Below are 25,097 nucleotides of genomic sequence, written 5' to 3' on the forward strand. Positions count from 1 at the left end.
GGAGAACTTCTGTTTCACTGACAGCTTCCCAAATTACTTCCTTCATATCATGACACAGCAAACACTTTGCTTTATACTTCACAAGTGCAGTTGCAGCACAAATTGTGGTTTATTTGCCTAGAAATAATATGTGAACTGGCTTTTAAACTGCCCCACAGAAAAGCCACTTAATGAGAGGAAAATATTTCAGGTGGACAATGTGTAGTGTGGATGGTGAACCACGTTGCAGTTTAAGCTGAGGTCCACCTAAAGCCTATTTTGCTTGAATGACATTTTTTCCAGCAAGATCCCATTCCAGGGACATCTGAATCTGCTTTTCATAACAAAAAGGACTTTGTCAAGGACTTGTTCTGTCCTTAGCTCAAGCCAGGAGTGTTCTAACAGCTTGTCACATGCTCACCTCATAATTATCAAGCGACTGACTCCATGCACTCACAGTATTTTCCTGAGTCAGGGCCAAAATTCCTAATAAAACTCACACAGAAAACCCCAAAGACTTCTGAAGGTAATATCACAAAACAAAAACAAACAAAAAAGATCCCAAAACACAATGGTATCTGATAGAAAAGCAATTGCACAGGAGAATTCAACAGAAGCCAGAGCTTGCACTTTATGCATCACCTTTCCATGACCTGGGGGAAAAAGCAACCAAGTAGATTTGGGTGCTCTCAAATCCTGCCATGAGATGAGTGGGTGGAACATGGGCTCCTCCAAGCCTGCACATTCCAGCATCCCAAAAACTCTTCCCAGCTAAAACAGGAGCCAGCTTAACCAAAAACCACCCTTCAAAGACTGACATTCATCATTTGAACTCCACACTCTACTAAACCTCTAGAAAACTTTACTGAACAAGTCGTTATCATGGGGATAAAGAGCAGAGCAGGGAACAAGCTCTTCCACAAATTCCTGAATTCCCTTTTGGCACCCAAAACCTGGAGCCACTGAGGGCTGCCACTCTGCAATGCTGAGAGACGAACGCCCCGAGCGTGCAGGCTCAGCATGAGCCGCTCCGTTTGCAAAAAACCACACGAGAGGATTTCACACCAACAGATATTTATATAGACACAGCAACCCCACAATCTTATCTGCAGAATCACTGTGAGTATATTATGGAGATAGGCAACTATTTGCAGCTACAGTGCAGTATAATTATATTCTGGCTGCGTTGAAAGAGTCGCGGTCATTTCAAGAATATTATTCTGATATTCTTAAAACACTGCAGGGCTCCCCAAAGTTACGGCAACAATTTAGATGGCAGAAAGTTACTGAGAATCATTTTTAGTCTAGTGGAAAACATAGACCTTAAGCCACAAATTTTCTGCATGGGATTACAGTGTAATTAATTGGAAGAAAATAGCATCAAGCACACTTGGACAGCAAAGCAAGCGCCAGATTTCCCATTCACGATACTTTTTAAGCAATTATAAGCTCTGCAGATTTACATATGTAAATGTGTAGAAATATACATGCTTATTTTAAAATCTCAGAAGGAACTGTATCCCTAACAAATTACACTGAGAGCCACACGAGCAGGATCTCCAAGAGAATGCATGAAGAGGCACCAGGCAGAGAATTCCTCAGGTGATGCCCTTGTCTCTGCCACGTGGGTGTGGAGCACAGAGCTATTTTCAGCCATGCTCTTGGGCTGCCCCATGGCCCAGACTCCTGCATTTCTGAGGGAAATGTCCTTCTGGAAGCTTCAGCAGGAGCACATCAGTGATGCAGCTCCTCAGGGCTGGTCCGTCCCTCGGTGCTGAGGGAGCTCCAGGGAGCCTGGTGTTTAGGATGGAGGTGACTCTCCTTCCCAGAGCCTTTGCATTTGAAAATGGCTTGCTATAAATAGGATTGCTGGCTCACTCTTAAGTCTTACTCCCTGCCTTCTGAGTAAAAATAGCTTAAATAGGGATGCTGGGAAGACTTGCTAATCTCTGGCAGCCTGTCTGTCCATCCACCTGCCTTGCTTTCCTTCCTCAAAACAGATCATAGCATTTGTTGCCCACTCCACTGTGAAAGGTATTTATTGACACACTCTACTTTTTCTTTTTCTGATGAGTAACTCAATGCCCTGATGGGGAAAAAATATTTATGAGGTAATAAGAATTTTATTTTATTTTGTGAATGGCAGCATCCAAAGAAGATAAGCAATGACAAGAAAAAATCCCAGTGCCAACAAATGCCTGAGGAATCAGTGGCTTGTTCTTGAAGATGTTCTCTTCAGTGCTCTAAAATATTGAGCTGTTAAAGGCTTTTATTATTGAATACCTCCCATTTTCTGTTATTTTATTTTCAAAACCACCAATTGTTTGATGAAATGTTTTTAAGGGGAAGGGAGGTGAAGACTGAGAAGATAAAACTTCTTTTGAAGAATTGCAATTTCAGATCTTAATTTAATTGATTTAATAACAGTTTAAGTGAAAAGAAAGTGATGATTAAATAAGATTATGAAATAAAATATACCTTGAAACAAGTAATTTAACTGTAGACACCTACACATTCACCTTGAAATAATTAAGTGTTCTGATGTATGTTGCAGACCTATGTCGGTTAAATGGATTGTTGTAGGATATTTAGAGTTTCAATGACTCAAAAGAAATAACACATTAAAAATGTCAAAAAATGTCTCTTAGAATAAAAGATGAATAAAATTTTTTACTCCCATCTTCAATTTTTCAAGTAGAAGATGGAATTAGTTTTTCCTATTGCAAATCTGAAAGACTGCAAGACCAAGAGGTTGATAAATGGCATGTGCCAAATAAAATCAAAGGGTAAATGAGTGGTGTGTTCAAATAGGCCTTGATCCTACACAAATCTTAACCTTATAATCAGAGTAAACTTTGTGAAGAAAACAAAACCTTATAATCAGAGTAAACTTTGTGAAGAAAACAAAAATGTCTATGTATTTTGCTCCTCAATCCATTGCCCTGACCTCCCACCCCCAGAAAGATGGTTCATTTTGTTGCCTTCTGCTGGTTTTGTCACTCCAATTGTTAATAGAGCCCAGCTCAGAAACTTGCACAACTCATGAGCTGGAGGAACTTTCTTCTGGATGAGCTAATCACCAAAATCCATAAGATTTTCCCAAATAATTCAAATTATTGGTATATTATGTGACAAAAGTTTACTCAAGAACAAACAAAATTAAAATCAACTTCTAAACTTTTCCACATGCAGCAGCACTGAAGAAATTCCACTGAAATACATCCCAAATTCTGTTTTCATTTCAGGGCTCCTCACTTCCAGAGAGCCCTGGAGGGACTGGAGCATGTCCAGGGCAGGGAATGGAGCTGAGAAGGGGCTCAGCCTGGAGAAAAGGAGGCTCAGGAGGGACCTTCTCACTCTCCAAAACTCCATGAGAGAAAAGTGAAGCCAGGTGGGGGTCGGGATCTTTTCACCATGGAAAAAGGGAAAGGATGAGAGAAAATGGCCTCAAGTTGCACCAGGTAGGTTTAGATTGGAAATAAGGAAAAATTTCTTGATGGGAAGGGTTTTCCAGCCTTGGAACAGTCACCCATCCCTGGAGGGATTTGGAAGAGCTGCAGATGTGGCACTTGGGGTTAGACAGGGGCCAGTGCTGGACTTGGCAGTGCCGGGGGAACGGTGGTGCTCAAAGGTCTTTTCCAACCTAAACAATCCTGTGGTTGTACGAAATCACAGTGCAGAGCTGAGAGCTGCAATAAAGCCCTGTTTAAGGTGGTTTCGAGGTTTGTTTTTACAACTTGCAGAAAACAGCTTCTCCTTGAACCACTCCCAAAAACACCTCCACTGCCACACAGATCTGCTGCCCAGCGCTACGGGAAGAAGATGCAGCATCCACCAGTTTTTAGTGACCCTTGGAAGAAAAACACAGGCAAAATGCCTCTTTGAGCTGTCTCTGTGTGCTGCCACAGCCGAGGAAGACACAGATTCTGTGGTTTGCTGCCCACTAGTGTCCTGTGGCTCCAGCTCCAGCACAGCCACTGCCCACACCACGGGAGGAAAACCCCCGGAGAGCCCCAGCAGATGGGGGAGCAGCACACCCTGAACTCAGGAGAAACAAATACAGATATCCCCATGGCCTCTGGCTGCCCAGCAATAAGAGTTTTTCTCCCCTTGGCATTTGGTGATTAATTAACAGCTATTCATAGCTCGGGTAACACTGGATTAAAAACACCCTGAGCTGTGCTGTGCCATCCACACACAAGCACCAAGCTGAATGCTTCCTGCACATCCATTCAACTTCCCGAGGTGAGGGTCTGGATACACAATTCCACACAAACTGTGCATGTACCTCACTATGTTTCCACTGCTCTTTTGCTGGGATGTTCCATCCCCAGAACTGAGAATCACCATTTTCTTGGGGGAGGCTCAGCCCCACCGTGGCTCTGGCTCCTCATCCTCCAGCCTAACCCGTGCTCTCAGCTCAGTGTGATCCTTCTCCATCTTCCAAAACGCTGCTAAAACCCATATTGATAGATGTACGGCAGGGAGAGGATTCAAACAGGAAACCATTTTAATGGAAATGTATTTTTAGTGTCATCTGTGCTGCATTGGTGCCTCCCGATGCTCGATTGATTTCAGCAGAGCATCTGTGGGCAACGGGCATGTAAGAAATGCAGCCTGAGAGAAGCCTGGAAATGGGTTCAGCACAGCCACAGCAAACACTGAAAGATCCTCATTTCTGAAAGCAGCACCTGAACTAGCTTGATCAGGCAGGATTTTGAAGGAGGCCATTCTCCCCTCAGAGCCTCCCCTGCCTTCTCTAACTGTAATTAGTGAAGTGCCCCATTATTAACTATGACCAGGCTACTTCTCCTGCTCATTCTGGAATACTCAGGGAGAGTAACAGGGAAGGTGGTGCAGGTGGAGTAACCCTGAAAGGCAGCTCAAAAGCCTTGCTCAGGATTAGAACTGCATGACTCAGGCTTTCAAGGTAGTGAATTCAGCTGCAGAGCTCCCACTGATGTCTATATCATCCCATGCACTTTCCAGGGCTGCAGTGCATTCATGGTTAATAGTTACCTGTATTCTTAAAGAACTCACAGCAACCAGAGTTTAAACCCCTCACAAAATACATAAACTTTAACCAGGTATTTGGGGAGGTTTTTGTTTCAGGCTTCAGAAATACTAATTGGATGGAAGAGCATGTCAGTACTTTATTGTCCCCAGAAGGAAATTATTTCACAAACATAAAGCCTTCCCAGTGACACTGCTCATATCTAATTTGACAAAATGTATTTGTGCTGAGTGACTGTAGGGAAATATGGGGGCCAACCTTGTTATTGTTATTCAGACGGTTCCCATTATCTCCAACAGAAATTAAGCCCAAGACTACAAGTGCAGAGTTAAACCTATGGGTTTATTTTTAACCTATTTCTCCCCTCAGAAATAAAAAGAAAAAAAAAAAAAAAAGGAAAAAAACAAATCAAAACCAACACGAACACGATCAATCTTACACATTTTTAAGTTAAAATCACACACTGGAAAACCACTTATACCTGTGCTGGTATTTTAAGCAAACATGGTGTGGTTCCATAAGGGGTTAGAAAAGGCAATGGCAGAAGCCAAGCAGAAATCAGTCCCCCCCCTCCACCAGATACACTCATAAAAGAGCCCTGCCTGTCACACAATGGAGTTCAGATGGAGTTATAGATAGAATAATGAAAATAAATGTGTACGTGACATATCTATTTATATATGCAGTCATTTCCTTCAAAGAGATACATATCTGATATGACACTGCATTAAAATCTGAAGTCCTTTAAAAATATTATTCTCCGACTCTTGACTCTGATAAAATGGCCCTAATAAGTCCTAATAAGTGCTACCAATGAATAAAACCATCTTATCCAGTCTTAACATGAAGGAAGGTGCCATTTTCTTCCAAGATTTCCCTTTAGAAGACCCTAAAAATCTGCATTTTGACATCAAGTATGATGCCAAAAACAAACAGACTTTTTAAGTTGCAAAGAATCGTTGAACCACCCACTACATGTTTTCACAATGCTCGCATCTTGGAATATTCCTGTACACAAAACCATTTAATTTTAGTCCCCCTGGAATCACAAATGTACAGATGTTGCTGTATGGCAGCACAGAATCCATGCAGATGCAGCTATCATGTACACATTACACTCTTCACTCTTTGGGAGACAAATTCAGGTTTGACTGTGATCCAAAAACACATGGAAACTGAAAGTGAAATTACTGCTGACTTCATTGATCAAGGAATAAATGGAAGTGATTTTCACGATACTTCGACTTCATAAAGCAAAAATTATTGTGTTCTTCAAAAAAACCCCTTGCAGGGAGGACTAACTAGGATAGAACATAGAATTTATAGCATCAGTACAGTAGGAAAAAAAATCTGCTCCTTTTTTTCTTTTAAAATATGATTTCTGGAGAGAAGCAGGGTTCATTTCTATGCAAATCTAGTTTAAAATGAATAGCTCCGGTCAGAGCGCACTTCCAGGCTGATTCTTTCTGTCCTATTAACAGCAAATCTCTCCCTCCAAGGTATCTGGCTGGAGAGGACACAGAGAACGGCACAGTGCTGCTGCCTGTCAAAAATAAATAAATAAATAAATAGATAATTTCTTAATGTTAAAACTTGTTGCAGTTTCCTTACTGCCAAAAGAAATGCAAAAAAAAAATTTCCAAGTTTACACTTTGGGGGATTTCAATCCTCTCGTATTCTGAGGCACACAGAAGACAAAAAAAAAAATGATTTTAAGGTCGCTCTAAATCCACACATTTAAGATTCACCTCCTGATTTCTGCCCTCCCCAGCGCTTCACACTGGACCAGCCATGCCTGTCAGTGCATTTTCTCATCCAGTGTCTACTTAAGAAGATGTGAAGGCACCCTCATCCAGCATTCATCCCTCACCCTCTGCCAGAGGTTCAATTATTTCCATCCTTCAGGAATCCTCACACTTTGCCCTGTGCTCCTCTCTCATTCATTCCACACAAGGAATTCTTTTCCCTGCTCTACCTGCTTTGCCCATTTCGAGAATTTTGTGTTTAATCTGATTTATCTGGCAGGGTGAAAAGCATTTCAGGCAATGTTACGTTCTCAGATCGGAGGAGGCAGTGCAATAGAATAGCTGGCACCCCAGAATAATTTGTTTTCTGCCCTTAAAACTGCAATGCCGAACGTGCATTTTTAATAAAACTTAAGCAATTTAAGCATATTTTTACACATGCCATGGTTTTCAATCAAATATATCTAAATGTTCCAAAATACCCCAACCCACTATTAAAAACGCACAGAAACTGCAATAAATGTTTGTCAGTCAAAGAGTTGGCAGAAGGAAAAAAAAATAATTTAAGAATAACAGGTTTACCCTTATTCTATCCCCACTCTAATTTCCCTTCCTAACTTTATAATTGACTAAAAGTCTTCAACCTTTCCAGATGATGTAATGCTTATCCGTGCATATTTTTACATAAATGAGTGAGGAAAAAAAAATTCGGAACAGGTACCTTCACGGAAAAATTATGAAAGTTAAATAAATTTAAAATACTACTTCTTAAATATATGTAAAAACGTAAGGTGAAAGCAGAGGGCGAATGATAAAAAAAAAAAAAAAAAAAAAAAAAAGATGCGAAAGGAAGCAATATCTCAACGCGACCGCTTAGGATGAAAGCCCTTCAAACCATCCCCGTGTGCTCTGACGGATTTCTACGGCACTTGGCAAAAATTCGGTACTTTTCCAGATGAGAAAGAAAAGAAAGAAAAAGCGCCTCTCTGCCTCCTCGCCTCTGCGAGCACCGTCTCATTCCGAAGGAGGCAGGCACGGAGGTTCCGGGCTGTCACTTTGCGAGGTGAGCGACTTTCAGCGATCACGGCGCTCTCGCTCCTCGCCCTTCTCTCCCCGCACAAAAGCCACCGCCGCGACCCGCTCTCCCCTTCCCGGCCGCCAGCAGAAGGGGGAAGGATGGAGGGACAAGGGGAAGGGATGCCCGCGGCGGGGCTCACCATGCGAGATGCTGTGGAGCAAGGCGACGGCCAACATCCACATGCCCCCGCCGCTCCCCCGCTCCCCGCTCCGGGCTCGCCCTCGCCCGCCGCGCCCACGGCCGGGCCGGAGCTGGCAGGCAGCGCGCACCGGGTCCGGCCGCCGCCTGGCTCGGCTGGTGGCTGCTCGGAGCCTGCGGGGCCGCTCGTCCGCCCAGCGAGCGCTCAGCCCCGCCTGCAGCCCCGCGGCTCCGCCGACACTCGCCCGGCGCTCGGGCGGGGGAAGAGGCGGCCGGCGGCGGGGGCGGGGGGCGGGAGCGCGGCGGGGCCCAGGTGTGTCCTTGGCTCGGGGAGGCGCCCGCAGGGCGGCGGGGGCAGGGCCACAGGTGACAAAATCCTCCGGCGCGGCCACACCAGCATCCCCGGCGGCAGCAGCGGCGGCCGGCACCGAGCCGCGGCGAGCCGGCTCCTCGCACGCCTCCTCCTCCTCTTCTTCTTCCTCCTCCTCTTCTTCCTCCTCCTGCTGCTGCTCACACGGCTCCCCTCGGCCCGGCGGCAGGCGGGCGGGCAGGCGGGCACATCTTCCTTCCTTCCTTCCCTCCTTCCTTCCTTGCTTCTTCCCTCTCTCTGCTCCCTCCCGGCTCGCTCTCGGCAGCTCGGAGCGCTCCGAGCCCGCTGCTCACCTCCCCTGGCTCCCGGCGCGGCGCAGGGACCAGCGCTAACCCCAGCCCTCCGCAGTCTTAAAGCAGCACCAGGTCCGCACAGTGGAAAAACCCAAGACCAATAGAAGAAGGCAGCAGAATTTGCAGCCTCTCAATAGTTGGCTGAACTGCGGCCGTTTGGCATCAGCTGAGTTGTATATGACTAATGTGTTGACAAGTCGTGTGGGGGGACTGGAGGAGGGGGCCCTTCTAGAAGGTCACAGCCCAGACAGGCGAGTGCATCAAATAATTGACTGGGATTCTGTGCACCGCTGAAGGAAAATACACACACACACACACACACATCTTGCAGTGCTTACACAGGTCCAGATACTATTTGGCCTTTCATCTGCGTCTCTTTCTGTGGTGAGGCGTTTTTTTTCCTCCTGTAGTGAAAGAGTAAATTGCAGTCTCTCTAACTAAAAGCAATTTCTGCGCCTATTCTTTCTTCACATCTGTGATGTGAAGGTAGGTCTGAAAAGGAAAAGGGAAAAAAAAAAGAAAAAAGGGGGGAAAACATTAAATGAAGACAGCTAAAAAAAATCAATATTGTGAAATACATAACAGCATTAGGGCAACTCTGGATTTAAGCTGGAAGATGAAAAGCAAACACAACAAAGCAATAAGGAATCTCAACCTGCAGAATCCCCAGTGTGTTACCAACAGGATGACTTCACATTTGGGGGACGATATTTTTTTAAGAAAATGCTTTATAGCAGCAGACATTGCCCTGCTGCCAACACCCTGCCTTGTGCACTGCAATGAAATCCAGGAAAGGACGTCCCCCAGAAAGACACTGGGATGGACATCTGCAGGAAGCTCAGCAGCAGCAGAACTGGGCAGGGAAGGAGATCTGGCTGGAGATGTTCCTGAAGCCATAGAGGACAGGTCAGAACACACCCCTGAGGTGTTGTATAAGGCCCTTCTTTCTCATTCTTGACAAAACCAAACAGGGAAAGCCATCAGGAGAGAGCTCAGCTCCCTGCATCCCATTTGGGCTGGGCTATCAGCCAGGAGAGACTGAAGCCTTGGAGGGAAAGCAGGAGAGATGAGACTAATATTGGGCAGGGAGTCATGGCTGCATTTAAGAAAAAATATGTGGGCAACCAAGGAAGCTCTTTGGGGGAAAATAGAATCCGATGCTGTAAAACAAAAATTAAAGAGAGAAGCACAAATGTCTTGGCAGACAAAAAGAAAAAAAAAAAAAAGAAAGAAAGAAAAAGAGAGAAATTTGTTTTTATTGGGAGTGGAGTTCTGTTAAAAATAACAAAACTTTAATCTGTTTAGGAGAGAGCTGGTGACTAGCAGAAATGTTTAAGTATAGATTTGAGAGCATTTGGGAGAAGTTCATGACAGATTTGTTCCGGCAGCTCTTTCAGAATTGCTTTGTTTCCTCTTCTGAAGCCCGAAACATGTTTAGGGCTTAAGAGATACAATGTTCTAGACATTCTGCAATGACAGTATAAATAAACCTCCTTCTTATACATTTCTACCTCCTTTACTCATCTACATAACTCTGGTAGCCCTTGGCAAATTTCTGCTTCCTGTAGAACTGTCTCAAACAAGCTTGTGTGCATTTCAGTTCATTTAAAACAACCACAGCAGCTGCAAAGTAAAAGAATAAATCTTTAATTTACTCTTCAGTGGCACCAAAAGGCAAAGAGACCAACTTCCAGAGGATATTTAACATTTTTAGCAGAATCCAAACAAGTAAGCAGCATAATCCTTGTCCTGGGCTGGGTTTAAGGAGGGGAGGAGGAAGGCAGGATGCAATTTTGCATGAGAGCAGGGTTCACTGGTCCTGCTGCTCAGGGAATGACTTGGCTGAAACTAAAATTCAACAATCTGTCAAAGTGGAGAAAGAAGACCATATGATAACTTCCACGCAAAGTACGTGACATCAGTCAGGATGCTGCTTTTCAAGTCTGGAAAATCAAGCATGATCAGGCTTCAGCTGCAATCAAGGCTACTCAAGGTCATGAAGGAGAATCCCCATTTATGTTTTTTTGTTATTATTTGTTTGATTGAAATATAATGTCTTAGATTAAGTGGCTGGAAATTACTTAATTCTTCCTAAAACAAATTCGGCGATTTTCCAGCAAAATATCTCAATTAGACTCTGCATATATAACTATATCTTCTCTGAAAAAAAAAAAAAAAAAAAGCTTTTTAAGTTATTGATCTAGTTGTAAGGATCAAAATTTTATTATTTTATTATAAAAATTTTACTATTTTATTTCTTAAAATAGTCTCAAATTCTTAATCTGGGTTTAGACCACCTACTGGTTGACTGTATTGGGCTGACCATCCTTGCTTTCTGCAGCTACCACACAGCTCGATGAGGAAGATCTCCTGAAGTTAACAGAGATATAGCAACGATTCAAATCAGCTGATGATCACTGTGAATGCATCTCAGACAACTTTCCAGGTCACACTGTGCTGCAGGAGGCACAAGATTTTCCATGAGGACCTCACCGAAACCCTAAAGAGTTTGAGCCATCTGGTTCCAATGGGACATCCAGAACACCAGTTCTGGCCATGCACAGTCCAGTTCTCTCCCCCAAGCCACCAGCATGAAGAACATGCAGAAACGTCACCAGCATGATCAGTGTGACCACATCCCACCCAGTCATCAGCTTGCAGTTGAAATTTCTCCACTGAAAACCATGGGAAGGGTTAAATGATGAGATCTGCACCCCAATTCTGCAATGCACCTGCATCATATCCTCACCTTAAGTGAGCAAACACATGAGGAATGACCACAGCAGACCAACACAAGCAAGAGCTGCCTCGTGGAAAGCCTTCGTAAAAATGAAGTTGAAAATTAAGGATCCAAGTTTTCACATCCCCACATTGGAAGATGATGTATCTGTTGGATGACAGATATAACCTACAACCAGTCTTGCAGGGAAATTGTTTCTTCAAAGAAAAAGATAAAATAGTCTGTCTACAATAAGTCTGCATTGATTGGGACTTTAAAAAAAAAAACCAAAAGAATCTTCCAAGGAGCAGCAGCTCCTTGTAATTGGTAATTGGTTCTATTCAGATCTTGGATGGTTTCATGGGCTTTGGGCTTTAGGGAACTCAGTCAAATATCTGCCATTGAAGCATTCAGCTATTCAAACAGAGCCTCTCATTGTCATTCAGAATGCAAAACACTCATTTGCAATTTCAGCTTTGAAAGTGGCTTTAAAAGCACCTGAAGGAAGAAAGAATGGGAGGGAAGTAGAGAGGAAGTGAAGGGAAAGCGTGGTGAGAGAGGAAGTTCTCAACAGTCAGAAGACCTGGGGAAAAGAAACAATGAAAAATGAACATGCCTGAAATCAGAATCTAAGAGAATGATCAGCCCAGTTTCTGGGAGAGATGACACCTTGGCTCAGTCATCCCTCAGTTTCTAAATCATTCTGTCTCTCCTCGTTACTGACCTCTTTCCCTGACTGGGGTTTTCTTGGCTATTTTCTGGCAGCATAGCAATTTGAAAGGAAAATATGAGTTATTATCTTGTAGACTAGGTAAAGATAAGCACAGAGGGCTATAACTAAGAAAACTCACTTAGTTCTACATTAAGTCGTGATTTTCATTTGAATAAGATTCAGAAATTTTTCAGTTCTGCTAAGAAAGGAATTGTAGTCCCAGTAAGTTTAAAAACAAAAAGAAAGCACATACCCCTCTGAGATAATAACAATAAAGAAACAAAACCTGGAATCTCTCAAGAAGCACTTTTTATCCTTTATTAATGAAAATATGCAATGAATTTATGAATATTTGGCTGAAATAAAGAACAAAACATTCAAGTCCCGATCTTCTGAAAAAAACTGGGAAATATTCTCCATCTTCTCTCTGATTCATATCTGTTTAAAGATGACAGGTTCGAACCACTCTTCCCCAAATTTTCAGGTAAACCAAAGCTTTGTCACTGCACCCATAATAAAGGGAGATAAACTCAAAGAGGGATAAAAGGACCAGGGGTTAAGAAGGGAAGAGGAGCAGAAGTGGGAAAGCTTTTTAGTAGCTTCCATCACTCTGGAAACAGGAGAATCAAAAGCCTTGTGAGAACAGGTTTTCCTCAGAAGACTTCATGCCCGATTTGATACTGGAAAGATTCAGATAAATGTTGAATGCTTGTCAAAACCAATCGCTAAACCTTCTGATATTCACTGGCTACCAAGCCTAATGCTCATATCTATAAGCTCACAGTCAGCCATTTTTTTATCAGGACAAGCTGCAAAAATTAAATATGTTCCATGAGACACTTAAGGATGGAAAAGGAGTTTCTGGTTCTGTAAGTACCATTAAGATGATGGTTAAAAGTTGAAAAGCTCTGTTTGTTACCGTGCATCTTGGGAATGCTCAGGATGGAGAAATAAAATCTCAACCATCTGCATGCAACTACTTGTGAAAGCTTCTGAGCTGCTGATACCTATCTATTCCACCCCAAAAATGCGAGGGAAAAACTACAATTTGCTTCATTTGAAGCCATTGACTGCTCCAAGCTGATAATGTGCAGGAATATTGTTATCTGGCAAAAAAAAATGTGCTCTCTCGCATGACCTGTTCTTACAGTACACACACAATTAGCCATTCACTCTTGATATGCTCATGGATTAAAGCAGCAGCTTTCAAAACACTCTGAATGGCTTAATACACACTGAGCTTTAAAGCATAAAATGGGGATTTTTATTTATTTTTTTTACCCTGCCTGAAGTTACTCTTCCCTGGTGCAGCTCATTCCTGGGGTTCCAGTAGCATTTAGAAGATGTGAACAAGCTCTCCCCATTAGGTGGTTCTGTGAGCACAGGATCAGTGGGAAAAGGAATTTCCTCTGGATATTTGGTCAGAAGACTGAAGACTTAAGTCAGATGTCTATGAATTTTTCCATTTTTTTTCAACAGCTTGGAGTGGGATTGGTCTCTCTCTCTCTTTCCCAGGTGAGTGTTTATACTCTTACACACATATTAAAGCAATGAATTAATTATGTTCTACTTAAACTTGGCAAGCAAATGGATTGAGACTGGACAGCAGGTTCAGAAATTATTAGAGAAAAGGATGAGAGCAGCTGACAAAGATGTTTCTTAGAAATCCATGCTAGAGTAAGGCATGGAAAAATCCAGTCTGTGGGAAGGATTTTCAAGCCCGTGTATGATTCATGTTTTCTTCAGAGAATAACAGATTTTTCTATTTCAAGCAACATCATCAAAACATAGGGTAGTGATTATTTTTTTTATGCTGTAGTCTTCTCTTTGCATTGCACCTTGCAAACAAACAGAGAAGGTAAGATTCTCACTGCTTAAAAGACTGTCAGCTAGAAGAAAAATATTTCCTTTCAGAGTGGAGAAGCCAGGAGAAATATATTTGATTTTTTTTTTTTTAATTTTCACATCTTCATACAGACAAGTTTGTTCCTAACACCTGAAATAAGGTAGGGGAGGAGGGTGGCATGTAAAACAGGTAAATAAGAAAGGTGGGGACACAGCTCACCACCCTGAGAACCCTTCAGCCAGCTGTCCAGGGTGAAAACATGGGCTTGAGAAAAGGCAGAGAGGCTTCTCCCAGTGCTAATTGGTTCTCACAAGAGAAAGTATCATAACATGACACCCCAAGCATTATGGCACTGGAGATATCCACTGAAAACCTCCAAATAAAGGCGAACTGAGCCCCTTTGTGTGTCTGATGTGTGTGCAAAGACAAGACATTAAATAATCGGCATCGAAAAATTGTAATGCCAAGGTAGGATGGGATGAATCACAGACACTGAAATCACAGGGACAGCTGTGCCACACTGTACATGTCATAACCTTGCAGCATGACAGGGATGAGCCAAGAGGACTATTTCATTTCTGAATGTGATTTTCCATTATTTGGGTTAGGAGTCAGAGCGTTTTAGCAATAGATCTAGAACTCCTCTGGGTTTGGATGCAGGCATGTCTAAATACACACAACTGCTTCTCATTGAGAAGAAGTGATAAGAAAAGAGGATATTTGAAGGAATATCACAATTTCAACACAGTTTAAAAAAAAATGATGGCTTCAAAGCTCTGCAAACCTCTCTTTAATAATTGCTACAGTGCAATCCATTAAGGGCTGTAATTATGTGGGAAGAAGGTTATCCCTGGTCCTGAGCCAAACACTGATTTCTATTACCTGCTCTGGATGCCAGTGGCTCACCAGGAGTAGCAACCACATAAACAAAACAAGAATTGAGCAGTTGGGAGCCAATACCCCCCTGGCCAGAGTCAACCCAAGGAAGGCACCAGAAAGAGCAGAGTTCTCCATGCCTTGGGCAATGCAGTGTCCTCCACATTCTCATCTTCCTGACTCCCTGCAGGCACTGAAGAGGAGATGATATCTGATGATATCTGCGCTTGCAGGCTGCTGGGAGCACGTGTGAGCCTGGCTCTGCCCAAGCCTGGTGCAAAGGAGGGGCTGCAGGGCAGCAGCAGCACCGCAGAGCAGCGGTGGAGCAGGGATGCAGGGTTGCCAAGCAACAGCCTACCACGGGAGGGGGGAGGTGAAATGGGATAAAAATGGGATAAAAATGGGATATAAACTGTGCTTGGTCATGAGGGGCCACAGCAGCCCTCCCATCTGCCTTTCCCCCTGCTTCCATTGAGTTGTGGGTCTGGATTTCACCAGAGGGTTTGGCCACAAGCGTGTCCTGCACCACGAGCTCCTGTTGGCTCCTCCAGGAGGCTGCAGCAGGGAGAACCCCAGGAAATGTTTCCTTTGCCAACTTGTCATCATGGATAATGCAGCAGGAGCAGGCTGCTGTAGGTTCTCCACAAAGCCTTCCCCGAGACTCAGGAGCATGGAGTGAAACCAGACCTGCCCCATTCACACATGGAGCAGGGATGCTCCATCCTTTGTCTCAGAAACACAATCTAGGGGAGATGTTTTCCCTCATACCATTCTGTGCAACAAGTGGAGCCTCTGTGTTATTCCCATCTAAAGTTCTTGTCCCTGTCCTGCAAGGAAACAAACATTTGAGGGCATGGCATCAGAGGAGACCTTCACAAAGTTTTTAGGCAAGAGCCTAAAAGCTTTCAGCCCTCAACTATTCTGGTGGAGAGGGGCCAGTTTGAGAGGGGAGGAAATAAACAAGAATAAAACTCCTGACAACTCATGGGGCTGGGCCACAGATGCTGGGACGACTTTTCTGACCCCAAGCCTCTCCTGCAAGAACAATCTTCCCCCCAGCCCAGCTCCTCATGGCCATGTCCCACATCACAGCTTTGTCCCAAAGCCAGCTGCTGGCTCCAGCTGTTCCCTGTGCTGCTCTGCCTCCTCCCTGGTGCAACTCAAGGTTTTCAGTTTGACATCAAAAATTATTTTTGACCCTCCCTCTTCTGTTAGCCCTTTCTTGCCTGTCCACTCTTTGTACTCATTAGCACCAACAAAATGTGTTCTCATACACCATTGCACAAACAAATTTGACTTCATATTGCATTTTATTTAACTTACCATTATTTATGGACCAAATAAACAAAAGACTTTGGAGGAAACTGCATTTGCATTTACTTTTAAATACAGAACATAAGTTTTATCAACGGAAATAGTTCACAGATAAGATGGATATATTATCTGTGCATTTCAAGTGATTAAGTCACGCAGGAAAACACAAAACTTGTCTCTCTTCCATCCATCTATTTTGGTCTCCTTTAATAGACTAAAAAGAGGAGAAAACACATTTAAGAGATGATTCCTCCCACCTTAAAGTGACTGGCCAAGGTAGAACAGAAAGCCCACCTTGGAAGTTCCCATTCCTCTCTCTCCAAGCATTATGTGGAGAGGCTGCAGTGAATTGCACCATAAACACTTCAAATTAAGCGAGATGAGCAATGTCCAAAGCAGCCAACTGTTGCTGAGGTTTTAAATAGCAGCAAGCCCACAGGCAAGATCTGAAGGCAGCTAATGGAGATCCTGTTTTTTTGGGGAGGAAATTCTTCTACAAGAGCAGAAAAGCGCTTGGCTGTAAGTCTGGCAAACAAGTGGGATTTCATATGCTGGCTGGAGATGGAAAATAAGGCAAATTACTTAGGGGGAGAACCTTGGTAGGGATGTTTTATGGAGAATTTCAGCAGCAGAGGAGAATTATGTGATAGAGAAACAATGGGATATCCTGCCCTGTGAAGGGTTTCAGATTAATATGAAAGCCTGGATAAATATGAGTGACAGCAATACATTGAACTGCTATTAAAGGGGGAAAAAAATCAAAATTGTCATGTCATCAAGTGGTGACAACACATCTGCAGTACTGTGTACCACTTCTGGTCTCCTCAGACCAAGGAAAACTCAGACACAGGGGAGTGAGTCAAGTGAGGGACCACAAAAATGGTTAAAGAATTGGAGAATCTCAACCATGAGGAGAGGCTGAGAGAGCTGTGATTATTGGGACTGGAGAAGGCTCAAGAGGATCTTAGTAATGAGTAAAAATAGAGGATGGGATGGGGTAAAGGAGCTGTAGCCTGACTCTTCTTGATGGAATTCAGAGAACAGAAAAAAAAAGGCAAAACACAAAACAGAAACCGCGCAGCTCCATTTTAAGATATGATTTCATATCTATGTAAATAATGCATTTACTTTTACAGTGAGGGTAAAAACCACAGGCAGAGGTATCCTACAGAGTGTCCATCCTTGGAGTTATTCAAAATTTGACAGGACACAGTCCTGAGCCACCTGCTGTGGTAGTTAACCCTGCTTTGGGCAGCAGGGCTGTTCTAGACCTGCCTAGGTCCATGAGGTCAGTCTCATGGATCTGTAGTAAAACCACCAATTTAATTCTCTACAGAGAAGCTGATCTGGTCCAACACAGACTGGTACTTCTTATTCATTCCCTTGGGGACTCATTTTTGGGTTTGGTTGGTGTCCTGGTTTGTCACCCCAGGACAGCTGAGCTTTTCTTTTTTTCAAGTATAGCTACCTGCCAAAAGTGGTCTCTTCACCACCAACATGTATTTTTAGGTAATGGTGGCTCATTTAAAAAGCCTCAATTTACTAACAATTGCCACAGTTGGGTTTTCTCTGAGTTGAAGAGCTCATAAAGTTTATTGAGTAAAGAGCATCAATATCACCTGTGCTAGAGAAAAATATGGGCAAATAAAGAGTTTTCCTGCCTTCCCTGTAAAGGGCTGCAGTTTAGTGGAGAAGGAAGCAAGTTGAAAATGCATTTCCTCCACTGTTTTGGATAATTCTTCCAAAACCACAGCCCAGGCAAACCCCTCTGTGGCTCCCCAGCCCTCAGCACACAGAGTGGGTGTGTACAGGCCACAGTCACTGCAGGGAGGGACATAAATTTTATTGAGTAAATAGCATCAATATCATCTTTGCTAGAGAAAAAGCGGGCAAATTAAAAGTTTTCCTGCCTTCCCTGTAAAGGGCTGCGGTTTAGTGGGGAGGGAAGTAGATTGAAAATGCATTTCCTCCACTATTTTGGATAATTCTCCCAAAACCACAGCCCAGGAAAACCCTCCTGTGGCTCCCCCAGCTCTCAGCACACCTGTCTTGCAGAATATCTCCAGTCTTTCCTGCACTGTGGAAAAAACAACTTCTTACTATTTCTCCCTGCTGTTATCCAAAACATGAGCAGGAAAAATAAAGCTATGCTTAATTAGTTGCAAGTCAATAAAATAATCAAGAATATATTATATCAAAATAGGTTTATTTAAAGAAAAAACCTCACAGAATATGCTGGATGCTGAGGCACTGAATTATTGAATTGAACTAACTTTCATATTCAGGTAGAAGTTTAAGGTTGAACAAAAAGTTAATTGACATAACACCTCCTTTAGGGAAAAAGTTGAATTTAGTACATTTGAAACATTCTGCTGTACGAGTTCAAAACTTCAATACAGTTTCTTAACTAGCACGCTCAAATGACAATAACAATTTTTTTCAGAATAAGAAAAACAGTAATTTCATTTTTTTTCATATGAATTTTGGGATTCCTGTCAGTTTAGAACTGAAATTATACCAGGTTAGCTTTTGTCATGGGACATTAAATTAAACTTCTGTTTTTCAGTTAGTTTTAATACACATACTGAGGACATTAAGTTAAACTTCTGTTTTTCAGTAAGTTTTAATACACATACTGAGGACTTCACTGTAAGGAGTGGTTTTCTAATTGTTTTTCTGTATTTAGATGTTGTTCCAGACACATAGAAAAAGAAGTTTGGTGATCTCACTTTAAGCCCTAACAGACCACTGTCATAGACCATGTCACAGAGAAATCTCTGCCCTCAGAATTTGCAAAAGTGATCAGCAGCTGTTTCAGTCATGAGTGATGGGAGCTGGCAAAGCTTTGTGGGAAAATGCAAAATGCCCACGTGTACACGTCCAGCTCGAGTGCCACAGGCTTTTCACATCAGGAATAAGCAGATCCCCCTAAAAAACCTTTACAAGGTGAGGAAGGGGTGATGGGGGCAGGGAGAGGTGACATCTCACTTGTTTTCAATAGTCAATATGAAGAAATGAGTTCTCAACAAGTCAGTGCTTGCTGATCATGACACAGAATTTTTCCTCTGTGCACTGGAAGCCTGCCCCAATCATTTCTTGTACCCAATGCCCTTCCACGAGTGCAACAGGTATTATTTAAATAGGTATTATTTAAACCTATACCTAAACCAATAGGTATTATTTAAACATATCTATAAATTCAGCTCCCTGGAGGAGATGTTTCTCTAAAGATTAACAGGAAACTGTTAGACACAGCAGATACAGCTGCCACGCATAACCTTCTCAGCAGATACAACGCAAAGATCTTCCAAATACCGCATATATTAATATTCTTCCCTGTGCAGGGTGACAAACGGCACAGGGGTGGCTATTTCTCCCGTGTCCTTTTGCCAGAGGGAGGGAGGGGCAGGGGAGGAAGCCGTCCTTCGTGCTCGCCCCGCCAAGGATGCTCGGATGTCGGCAGAAAACGGCGCTCGCTTGCGGGCTGTCCCTCCGCGGGGTGAGCGGCTCGGAACGGGCACAGAGGGAGCTGGGAGCGATCACGGAGCGGGCTCGGAGCGATCACGGAGCGGGCTCGGAGCGATCACGGAGCTCCTTCTTCGCCCTTCTGCCGGCGGCTCCCGCAGCAGAGCCCGCATCCAACCCCGCCGGGCACCGGGGGCACCCGGGACAAGGGAAGGGATGCCCGCGGCGGAGCTCACCATGAGAGATGCTGCGGAGCAAAGCGACGGCCAACATCCACATGCCCCTCGCCTGGCTCGGCTGGTGGCTGCTCGGAGCCTGCGGGGCCGCCCAGCCCCGCCTGCAGCCCCGCGGGCTGAGGGAAGAGGCGGCGGGGCCCAGGGGTGTCCTTGGCTCGGGGCGGCGCCCGCAGCGCCACAGGTGACAAAATGACAAAATCCTCCGGCGCGGCCACACCAGCATCCCCCAATGCGAGCCGGCTCCTCGCACGCCGCCTCCTCCTCTTCCTCCTCTTCTTCCTCCTGCTCCTCCTGCTGCTCCTCACACGAGACCCCTCTGCCCGGCGGCAGGCGGGCGGGCAGGCAGACACACCTTCCTTCCTTCCTTCCTTCCTTCCTTCCTTCCTTCCTTCCTTCCTTCCTTCCTTCCTTCCTTCCTTCCTTCCTTCCTTCCTTCCTTCCTTCCTTCCTTCCTTCCTTCCTTCCTTCCTTCCTTCCTTCCTTCCTTCCTTCCTTCCTTCCTTCCTTCCTTCCTTCCGCCACTTCCTTCCTTCCGCCACTTCCTTCCTTCCGCCACTTCCTTCCTTCCTTCCTTCCTTCCTTCCTTCCTTCCTTCCTTCCTTCCTTCCTTCCTTCCTTCCTTCCTTCCTTCCTTCCTTCCTTCCTTCCGCCACTTCCTTCCTTCCGCCACTTCCTTCCGCCACTTCCTTCCGCCACTTCCTTCCTTCCTTCCTTCCTTCCTTCCTTCCTTCCTTCCTTCCTTCCTTCCTTCCTTCCTTCCTTCCTTCCTTCCTTCCTTCCTTCCTTCCTTCCTTCCTTCCTTCCTTCCTTCCTTCCTTCCTTCCTTCCTTCCTTCCTTCCTTCCGCCACTTCCTTCCGCCACTTCCTTCCGCCACTTCCTTCCGCCACTTCCTTCCTTCCTTCCTTCCGCCACTTCCTTCCTTCCGCCACTTCCTTCCTTCCTTCCTTCCGCCACTTCCTTCCTTCCGCCACTTCCTTCCTTCCGCCACTTCCTTCCGCCACTTCCTTCCGCCACTTCCTTCCGCCACTTCCTTCCGCCACTTCCTTCCTTCCTTCCTTCCTTCCTTCCTTCCTTCCTTCCTTCCTTCCTTCCTTCCTTCCTTCCTTCCTTCCTTCCTTCCTTCCTTCCTTCCTTCCTTCCTTCCTTCCTTCCTTCCTTCCTTCCTTCCTTCCTTCCTTCCTTCCGCCACTTCCTTCCGCCACTTCCTTCCGCCACTTCCTTCCGCCACTTCCTTCCGCCACTTCCTTCCTTCCTTCCTTCCTTCCTTCCTTCCTTCCTTCCTTCCTTCCTTCCTTCCTTCCTTCCTTCCTTCCTTCCTTCCTTCCTTCCTTCCTTCCTTCCTTCCTTCCTTCCTTCCTTCCTTCCTTCCTTCCTTCCTTCCTTCCTTCCTTCCTTCCTTCCTTCCTTCCTTCCTTCCTTCCTTCCTTCCTTCCTTCCTTCCTTCCTTCCTTCCTTCCTTCCTTCCGCCACTTCCTTCCGCCACTTCCTTCCGCCACTTCCTTCCTTCCTTCCTTCCTTCCGCCACTTCCTTCCTTCCTTCCTTCCTTCCGCCACTTCCTTCCTTCCGCCACTTCCTTCCGCCACTTCCTTCCGCCACTTCCTTCCGCCACTTCCTTCCGCCACTTCCTTCCTTCCTTCCTTCCGCCACTTCCTTCCTTCCTTCCTTCCTTCCTTCCTTCCTTCCTTCCTTCCTTCCTTCCTTCCTTCCTTCCCTCCCTCCCTCCCTCCCTCCCTCCCTCCCTCCTTCCCTCTTCCCTCTCTCTGCTCCCCTCCCGGCTCACTCCCACCACTCCCCTCCCCTAGCAGTGCTAACCCCAGCCCTCTGCAAGCCCTAGAGCACCGCCAGGTCTGCACAGCGCGTTGAAAAGCGAGACCTAAGGAAACAGGCAGTGAGGGGTGTGCTGTGATGTGCCAATATTGGAGTGCAAGAGTCATCCTCCAGCAGCACATCCTCAGCGGCACTCCAGAGGGAAACGCGGGAAGCACTCAGCTGGACTAGGTTTAAGGAAGTTTTTACTTTGTTTCATAGGACTTTTGCTAATTTATACGAAATTGTATGTACTGTATGTAATTTATTCTGGCTACTGACCTTTCTTGCTTGAGATATCCTTGCCGAGTCACAAATTCACAGAATTCACAGAGTCACTGGGTTGGAAGAGACCTTCAAGATCACTGAGTCCAGCCCAGCCCCAACAGCTCAACTGAACCCTGGCACCCAGTGCCACATCAAGGCTTTGTTAAACACACCCAGGGATGGTGACTCCACCACCTCCCTGGGCAGCCATTCCAGAACTTTATCATCCTTCCTGTGAAAAAATGTTTTCCGGATATCCAACCTGTATGTCCCTTGGTGCAGCTTCCAGAGAAGGCAATACCTTGATTTCCCACTATATATAAGTCAGACAGAGGGTGTTGGAGCTCTCTGGAATGTACTATTTTCTCCTGGATTGGTGATTGTGATGGTGTTCACAGGAGTCTTAGGATGAGGGAAGAGATGAGAATGTTGACTCCATGTTTCAGAAGGCTTGATTTATTATTTTATTATATATATTATATTAAAACTATACTAAAAGAAGAGAAGAAAGGATTTCATCAAAAGGCTGGCTAAGAACAGAAAGGAATGATAACAATGGCTTGTGACTGACTGAGACAGTCTGGACAGCTGGACTGTGATTGGCCATTAATTAGAAACATCTCTATGAGACCAATCACAGATGCACCTGTTGCATTCCACAGCAGCAGATAATCATTGTTTACATTTTGTTCCTGAGGCCTCCCAGCTTCTCAGGAGAAAAAATCCTAAGGAAAGGATTTGTCAGAAAATATCATGGCTACAGGTGATGGTGTTAGTTTAGCTTGGGATCCAAGCCACAGACCCTAAACCTGGATCCTACAGCTATTTAGCTCATCCTCTGCATGAGAAAAGTGAAATATCTCCTCTTTAGCTCCTCACACAGATGAGCTGCAGCTCAAGGAGGAAAGATGTTAAAAATTATTTCCCCTCAAAGGGAAGCGTAGTCACACTGACAAGAGGGTGGAAACTAAATCCAATGGCTGCACTTGCATTTAAAGTGGTCACAGAGGTCTTGGGCACTTCATGACCTGCAGAACCACAGAATCAACAAAGTTGGAAGAGACCTTCGAGATCCTCCAGTCCCACCATCAACTCAGCAGCACCATAAAGGGGCTGAATGAAAGAAAAGCTGAGGTGGTTTTATGGGGAACTGAAAAAGGGTCTGTGATAAAAGCATAAAACTCCTCAAAAAACCAGCAGCAAAAACAAATAATGAAAAGGATGGATAATGTAGTACATGAGCACGTGAATTGATTAATAAGACAAAATAGTAGAGGCAAAATATGGATATTTAAAATATGGAAACATTTATTGATTTACTTATTACACTGGAAAGGCAAATTATCTTCTGGATTTTGGGATGAGACAGGTCTGTACACGGATACTTGGATGGACAGAAAGTGGGCTCTTGCAGAGAGAGAATATCTGCAGTGGAGAACAGACACATGATGGGGTTATGGGAGGAGGAAAATGTCAGACCAGGCTCATGGTGAGTAAAAGGCAGCAAGTTCTGGGATCATGAAAGAGGGAGACGTCAGAAACAAAGTGCAAACTAAGGCTTGGAGCAGCTGTAAGGATGCAAACATTGGCAGTGACAAAGCAAGGGGAAGGAGGGATCTGGGCTGAACTTGGGTCTTGGGAATGGGAGGAAAGATGTTTCCCCAAGTGTTTGTTCAGTTGAATGTCTTCTTTCTTCTCACTACCTAAATCAGTAATTAAAAGTTTATTTTCATTGTCCATTAATTAATTAAGTGTAATTCCCTAAGTTGAGTCATCTTCTGAGAAGTTACTAGTGGTTCTACAACTAAATGTAATACTTCATAATATCTGCTAAAGAACTGTTGGAAAAGCAGAATACAAGGAAATAATCAATTCTCAAATTAAGACAAACCTCAAAAACACTGAATTAATTATTTGTGAGATTCTAAACTTAGGCTTGGCTTCCTCTCACTTGTTGCATAAATTAAATGAAAAAAACCTCAGCAAGAATTCTGTGGAACTATGCCATTTTCTTTATTATAGATGGACAGCAGGAGTTTTGTGCCCAGAAACATTTTCCTTTGTAAATCACATATATCTTCCTCAACTAGAAATAATGATTAGCTGTGAAACAAATATTCTCTTGTTGATTTGAAATTATCAAAATGCTTTCTTAATCCAGCAGAGGGGACAAAAAGATGATTTTATTGTTGGCTTTTGTAATAAATAATTTTGTGCTTGGCTTCCTGACTCACAGAATCACAGAATGGGCTGAGTTGGAAGGGACCCATCAGGATCACCAAGTTCAGCCCCTGGCTCTTCACAGGACACCCCAAGAATCCCACCCTGTGCCTGAGAACATTGTCTAAGTCAGAAATTCCACTGCAAAAGCTTCCATGAGGACCAGCAGTGAATGTCTGGGAATGTGTCAATGCTAAAACAGGATGATTATGCACAAGATCTTTTTATTTTTTTAATATTTGAGAGATGTGATCCAGACTTCTCCTCAGGACTCACCTCAGAGCTGCCTCTATTTCCTCTTCAGAATCCTTGACAACTTTTTGTGAATAGATCTTCCACAGCATCCCTGTGAGTTTGGAGTGTTTTGTTATTCCTGTATCAAAGAAGAACTAAAGGGAAGCCAAGGGTGAATCCATCGGGAGATTCAGGCACTGAAATTGCCCATATTGCAAAAGCCAAGTTTTAGGTGGTCTCTCATAATTTTGGAACTCACAATTTCATGTAGTACCCAGTGTCCTGGGGGCTGATACAGAAGTGTTGGGTACTGTAAAATGGGATTGAAGGGAAATAAGTGGGGAGCCATTTTGGGAAACATCTGTAAGGAAAGTGCCCTGACTCTCACCCTTTAGGGGCCCAGAGGAATCAGTGGGCTGGGTTCTCTCAGGAGAGGCAGAGGAGGAGAAAATTGTCTTGTGCACTCATTCTCTGCCCAGCAGAGAGAGAGCTGGGTTCAAATTATCACCTGACAAACATTAAAACATTGATTGATGCCAGTTATCCTGTCTTCTTGTGGCACTTCACTTCCCTAGGAGACTCAATGCCCTGCTCCTACTTTTATCCAAAACAGTCTTTCTTCACAGAACCATTTGTGACTCAGAAGATGCCACATGATGCCACATTAACCTCACCTTCTCTGAGGCAGAAAGAGTGGGATTCCCTCTCCAAAGCAAGCAGGAATGCCCTGGGTGATGGATCCCACATTTCCAAGCCTGTGCTTTGGGGTTTGAGTACGGAGTG

At 44.4% G+C, this 25,097-nt stretch overlaps 1 protein-coding gene across 3 annotated transcripts in view; it reads right to left on the minus strand.

The window, feature by feature from the left end:
- Positions 1–8,024, minus strand: part of DSCAM (DS cell adhesion molecule) — a 468,801-nt gene extending 460,777 nt beyond the window's left edge. For all 3 annotated transcript variants that reach the window (XM_063180924.1, XM_063180932.1, XM_063180940.1), the window contains exon 1: positions 7,956–8,024. In XM_063180924.1, the coding sequence (XP_063036994.1) occupies positions 7,956–7,998 (43 nt within the window). In that variant the 5' untranslated portion in view covers positions 7,999–8,024. The remainder of the gene's footprint in view (positions 1–7,955) is intronic.
- Positions 8,025–25,097: the final 17,073 nt, after the last annotated feature.

The sequence above is a fragment of the Melospiza melodia genome, chromosome 2 (genome assembly GCF_035770615.1).
Source record: "Melospiza melodia melodia isolate bMelMel2 chromosome 2, bMelMel2.pri, whole genome shotgun sequence".
Classification (NCBI taxonomy): Eukaryota; Metazoa; Chordata; class Aves; order Passeriformes; family Passerellidae; genus Melospiza; species Melospiza melodia.